General features: G+C 43.9%; 1 protein-coding gene across 1 annotated transcript in view; it reads left to right on the top strand.

Moving 5' to 3' along the window:
• Positions 1 to 61: 61 nt before the first annotated feature.
• Positions 62 to 6,585, top strand: part of SLC2A13 (solute carrier family 2 member 13) — a 412,288-nt gene continuing 405,764 nt past the window's right edge. Inside the window, exon 1 of the mRNA XM_024750867.1 lies at positions 62 to 646. Within this exon, the coding sequence (XP_024606635.1) occupies positions 94 to 646 (553 nt within the window). The 5' untranslated portion in view covers positions 62 to 93. The remainder of the gene's footprint in view (positions 647 to 6,585) is intronic.

The raw sequence follows: 6,585 nt of genomic DNA, 5'->3' as shown, positions 1-6,585 counted from the left end.
AGCGGTTCCTTGTGCCCGCTCGGGCTGTCTAGCCCTCCGAGACCGCCGGCCCGCGGAGCCTCGTCCCCCCGGGCAGCCCCGGGCCCCTGCCCTATGTCCCGCAAGGCAAGCGAGAATGTGGAGTACACGCTGCGGAGCCTGAGCAGCCTCATGGGCGAGCGGCGCAGGAAGCAGCAGGAGCCGGACGCGGCGAGCACGGCTGGAGAGCGCAGCCTCCTGGCGGCCGCCGAGTCCAGCGCCAGCCTGCAGGGCTCGGGCGGCGGCGGCGGCGTCGGGGACCTGGAGCGCGCGGCGCGGAGGCAGTTCCAGCAGGACGAGACCCCCGCCTTCGTGTACGTGGTGGCAGTCTTCTCCGCGCTGGGCGGCTTCCTGTTCGGCTATGACACCGGGGTGGTGTCGGGGGCCATGCTGCTGCTCAAGCGGCAGCTCAGCCTGGACGCGCTGTGGCAGGAGCTGCTCGTGTCCAGCACGGTGGGGGCGGCCGCAGTCTCGGCGTTGGCTGGCGGGGCCCTCAACGGCGTCTTCGGCCGCCGCGCCGCCATCCTGCTGGCCAGTGCCCTCTTCACCGCCGGCTCCACGGTGCTGGCTGCGGCGAACAACAAGGAGACGCTGCTCGCCGGCCGCCTGGTTGTAGGGCTCGGCATCGGTGAGTTCCGGCTTGGCGAAGGGCGCGCGGGGGGCCCCTGGCGACACCGCCCTTGACCCTGGTCGCTGCGTTCCTTTTGCCCCTTCGGGGTCCCCGTCGGGTCTGGCCGCCTCCCGAGAATACTTCGCGTCTCTTGCTCCTGCTCCGAGAGCCCATCTGTTTGTTAGTCCGGCCTCGCAGGCTCCCCCTAGGGTGGGGGTGGGGGTTCGCTGTAGTCTCTCCGGAGCCCACGAGGAATCTTCGATTTCCCACAGACAAGTGAATCAGCGTGATTGTTGTCTCTCTGAGCCCTTCCGGGAGCCCCGCGTATCACCAGCGTCGTCCTTGATCCAGCCCTACCTGATGCCTATCTAGAGCTTAGGAAGGAGGGTCTCTTTACTTTTCAGCATTGTCTCACCTTGTTTCTCCATTGGTAGACCGTTTCCTTTCCTAGGATTCCAAACTCCGAACCCAATCAGTCTTAAAAGTCACAGTAAGAGAATTTTTAAAGTTAATCAAGTTATCTGGACTCTATTTTTTGCTACTCCTCACTTTCCTTCTCTAGTCATTTATCTTTAGGGTGGAGTCTTATTTTTTCTCCTCTTTTGCTGTTACTTTTTGTATTGCTCTTTGCTTTTCATTTTTTTCCCAAATGAATTCTTGCCTTTTCTGTTTCTCTGACTTTTTCCTTTAAATCTATATTCACCCATTCTCCTCTTTGTTTTGCCTCTCCTGCTTTCCTTTGGGTCATGTTCACTTCCTAAATTCATTTAGGAACTACTCGCCCTGTGGATAAATGCCTAGCAAGGTAGATGTTCGCAATTTACTTCCAAAATGAATGGATGTAGGTTCCCTTGGCATTGATTTTTCACCCTGGTTGCTGAGCAGGGGAGGTGCAGTTGGTAAGTTCTTGGCAGATGGAAGCTATTTGGAATGTGCTTAGTATTATTAGAAAACACTTTGGAGACAAAGTAGGGGGTTGAGACTTAAATCTCGCTAGTAGTTTTTCTAAGACGCGCCACTGATGCTTTTTTAATGTTGCCTTTCATAATTCAGTTATTTTGTTTCCTTTAGGGTGCTGTTAAAGTATTTCTTCCCTATGGCTAGGGATTGATGAAAGAGCCCTTTAGATCTTGGGCTCTTGATGATCTGTCCATTCACCACTTGTTTGACCTTTATGCTTTTTGCCTCTTCTCTGTAGGCTCTATGGGGGAGAGAGCCCCATTTATGCAACTCCACATGTAGGAACCATGGGCCTAAAACCTAACTCACTGCACTTTTATGTCCAAAATCGGTTATTACTGACTTCCTTTTTGATTGTGTATCTCACTGTTAATTGGGAAGCAGGACAAGCCTCTCAGTAAAATGTTGAGTTGGTGCATTAAAGTCCAAAATGACCAAAAAGTACTGCTGAAATGAAACCTCTCTGTACAGGAACTACCTGTGCTTTCAGGATTATTTTCTCAGAATTCTCTGCCTGGGATATCAGACTACCTTTTTAGTTTCTTCGGACATTGAAATAATGTAATTTTAGGTAGCAAGATTTGTTCAGTAAGACAATCTTATTTGTGATTTTGGAATTCAATACTGTTTTGCAGAGATCTCTAAATGAAGTTTCCTAGTGTTTAGCTATGGCACATATTGGATATTTGGGTATTATGTTTACTTTTTTATCTGATAGGAAAATTAACCCGCTGTTGTGTGTAAGGGCCCTTTCCAGATGTTGTGAGCAGAACAGTGAGGAGCATTTATATTTCAGTAAGAGTGGCAGGGCAGGACTAAAGCAGCGTAGAACTTGCTAATCTCCATAAGAAAGGATCACAGGGAGGGCTGATGAATTAAAAGAGGGTACCATTACCCCCAACAGAGGAAAGCCTAAGCTCTTCCAGATGGAAATGGTATGTTGATGAGTAGTATTTTGACAGTAGAAGTAAGGAAAGGACCTTCTAAGCCAGGGAATGAGTAAAGAAAGGAAACCATAGGCCATACGTGGGGAACCAGGTGGATGCAGCCAAGAGGATGAAGTCGGAGGTTAGATTGGAAAGGTTGGTGTGCAAGAACTGCATCTGTGTCTGTGGCACCTGGGCTGCTTGCCTGATAGTGCAGCCAGTTGAGACATGGTCCTGATAAAAAATTAGTTAAATTTTTTTTAACTAACGGCGTGTCTCATTCCAGGGGGAGCACCCCTTAGACTGGAAGCCCTGATACAAAGTTTCGTAAAAAGCCCTCCTCACTTATACAGTGAAGAATGTTTTAAGGTCATAAACAGGTTTTCAAATAAACCATATTAAACATCACCACCTTTCAAATTAGGATCTATGTGATGCATGTAATTGTACACATAAAACCCTTAAAACTCACAAAGATTACTAACAATTCAAAAAAGAAGTCACAAATATTTTTAGCTACAAGGAAATGGGTCCTAACATGAACATTTTTTTAAGGATACAAATCAGTTTTGCTTGTTTAGTACACTAAATCTGAGTTTATTTCATTTTGTTTTAAGTAGTTAAATTTTATGTGTGGTCAGGAGTTTTTTTTGTTGTTCTTTTGATATTTAGTAAATGTTGAAGAATAACAAAATGTGTCTTCTGGTATATTTTTCAGACAAGTTTGCAATGGTAATTTCTTACTTCCACAGATTTACCTGTGGTAAATATAAGGGCCGGGAGGACAGGGTTTTTTATTCATTTTGTTCACTAATGTACAATACTCCCAGCCCGTAGGAGGCACTGGTTGTACTTGTTGAATAAATGAGTGAATGGTAAGCAGAAACATTAAAAAATTCTATTGCTGATAGGGTATCGCTCTAAGTTAGGATTGTCATTATTTTTTTAAGGGTATTATGAAATATTTGAAAGGCCATCTAAGGGTTTTAGTTTGTAATGGTTTAATTAAATCATTTATTTGTTTAAAAAATGCAAATTAAGCTTTATGTGAGTAGGCAGTAATTAGATAAAAATCCCACCCTGTAGGTGTTCATACTCTAATGGAACAGAAAGGCCAGCAACAAGCAATTAGGGACTTCCCTGGTGGCACAGTGGTTAAGAATCTGCCTGCCAGTGCAGGGGGCACTGGTTCTAGCCCTGGTCCGGGAAGATCCAACATGCCGCGGAGCAACTAAGCCCATGCGCAACAACTACTGAGCCTACACTCTAGAGCCTGCGAGCCACAGTTACTGAGCCCGCGTGCTGCAACTACTGAAGCCCACGTGCCTAGAGCCCGTGCTCCGCAACAAGAGAAGCCACTGCAATGAGAAGCCCGTGCACCGCAACAAAGAGTAGCCCCCTGCTCACCGCAACTAGAGAAAGCCCATGTGTAGCACGAAGACCCAACGCAGCCAAAATAAATAAATATTTTTAAAAAGCAATTAAAATACAATAGAGGTTTCTCTAAGTGCCATGGGTAACACAGGATAATAGGCAATTGCATTTTTGGGGGGGAAGAAAATAGAGCACATAATTAAGCAGGTTTTGTAGAAACAGATATTTAAAATGGGGCTTGAAGGATGAGTAGGAGTTCAGCATATTTACAGAGAGCCATGAAAAGAAATATTATTTATTTAGTGCTTTAGTATAGACTAGGAACCCTGCTGTTACTTTATATAGGTTATCTTATTTAATCCTTTTAGCTCTAGAAACAGGTCTCCTATTGCTGGATGCATACCTCATAGATACTGTGGGTTTGGTTCTACACCACCGAAATAAAGTGACTATTGCAATAAAGTGAGTTACACAAACACCCAGTGCATAAAAAGTTATATTTACACTATACTGTAGTCTATTGTGTACGAATAGTATTACGTCTAAAAAAAATGTACGTACCTTAATTTAAAAATACTTCACTGCTAAAAATTGTTAACCATCGTGTGAGTCTTCAGCTAGTAATCTTTGCGGGTGGAGGGTCTTGCCTCCATATTGATGGCTACTGACTGATCACGGTGGTGGTTGCTGAAGCCTGGGTGACTGTGGCAATCTCTTAAAATAAGACAACACTGGTTTGCTGCATCAGTTGCATCAGTTGACTTTCTTTCACAAATGATTTCTCTGTAACATGCGATGCTGTTTGGATAGCATTTTACCTACAGTTAGAACTTCTTTCAAAATTGGAATCAATCCTCTGAAACACTGCCACTGATTTATCAACTAACTTTATGTATTGATAGTATTCTAAATCCGTTGCTGCCCCTTCAACAGTCTTCACAGCATCCTCACCAGGAGAGATTTCTTTTTGAGAAACCACTTTCTTTGCTTATCCGTAAGAAGCATCTCCTTATCCGTGAAAGTTTTATCGTGAGATTGCAGCAATTCAGTCACATCTGCAGGCTCCACTTCTAATTCTGGTTCTCTTGCTGTTTCTACCACATCTGCAGTTACTTCCTCCACTGAAGTTTTGAACTCCTCAGTCAGAGTCATCATTAGAATCAGCTTCTTCCAAACTCTTGTTAATGTTGCAAAATAGACCTCTTACTATGAATCGCTGATGTTCTTAATGGCATCTGGAATGGTGAATCCTTCAGAAGGTTTTCAATTGACTTTGCGCGTATCCATCAGAAAAATCACTATATATGGCAGCTATAGCCTTACATAGGTATTTCTTAAATAATAAGACTTGAAAGTCGAAATTACTCCTTGATCCATGAGCTGCAGAGTGGATATTATGTTAGCAGGCATCAAAACAACATCAATCTCATACATCTCCATCAGAACTCTTGGGTAACCAGGTGCATTGTCAATGAGCAGTAATATTTTGAAAGGAATCTTCTGAGCAGTAGGTCTCAATAGAGGGCTTCAAATATTCAGTAAACTGTGTTGTAAACAGACTTGCTGCCATCCAGGCTTTGTTCCATGCATAGAGCACAGACAGGGTAGATTTAGCCTAATTCTTAATGGCCCAGGGATTTTTATAATGGTAAATGAGCATTGGAGCCAGGCATTGACCTCTCTCTATCTATGGAAGTCCTAGAAGGGATCTTCTTCCAATATAAGTCTGTTTTGTCTGTGTTGAAAATCTATTGTTTAGTTGTAGCCACCTTCATTAATTATCTTTACGAGATCTTCTTGGTAACTTGCTGCAGCTTCAGCATCAGCTCTTGCCGCTTCCCCGGTACTTTTATGTATGGAGTTCTTTCCTTAAACCTCATGAACCAACCTCTGCTAGCTTTAGACTTTTCTTTTGCAGCTTCCTCACCTCTCTTAGCCTTTATAGAATTGAAGAGAATTAGGCCCTTGCTCTGGACTAGGCTTTGGCTTAAGGAAATGTCATAGCTGGTTTGATCTTCTGTCAGACCGCTATAACTTTCTCTGTATTAGTAATAGGGCTATTTTGCTTTCTTACATTTGTGTATTCGCTGGAGTAGTACTTGTAATTTCCTTCAACTTTGCCATCATCACAACTTGGCTTACTGGCGCAAGAGGCCTAGCTAGTGGCCTGTCTTGGCTTGAGACTTGCCTTCCTCATTGAGCTTAATCATTTCTAGCTTTTCATTTAAAGTGAGAGACCTGTGACTTTTTTCACTTTAACACTTAGAGACTGTTAAAAGTAGGGATATTAATTGGCTTAATTTAAATATTGTTGCCTCTCAGGGAAATAGGGAGGCCTGAGGACAGGGGGAGAGGGGCTGGGAAGCTGTTGGTTCCTGGAGCAGTCAGAACAAACAACATTTTTTGATTAAGTTCCCATCTTACATGGCTGCGGTTTGTGGTGCCCCAAAATAATTACATTAGTAACATCAAAGATCACTGATCACAGATCACCATAACAATTATAGTAATAATGAAAGAGCTTGAAATATTGTGAAAATTACTAAAATGTGACCCAGAGACATGAGCAAGTGAGCAAGTGCTCCTGGAAAAATGGTGCCAATAGACTTGCTCTCTGCGGGGTTGCCACAGACATTCAATCTGTAAAAAATGCAGTATCTTCAAAGCTCAATGAAACAAGGTATGCAATAAAACAAG

This window comes from Neophocaena asiaeorientalis, unplaced genomic scaffold (genome assembly GCF_003031525.2).
Source record: "Neophocaena asiaeorientalis asiaeorientalis breed wild unplaced genomic scaffold, Neophocaena_asiaeorientalis_V1.1 scaffold641, whole genome shotgun sequence".
NCBI lineage: Eukaryota > Metazoa > Chordata > Mammalia > Artiodactyla > Phocoenidae > Neophocaena > Neophocaena asiaeorientalis.
The sequence above is the reverse complement of the archived record's forward strand: the minus strand, read 5'-3'. Positions and strand labels throughout refer to the sequence as shown.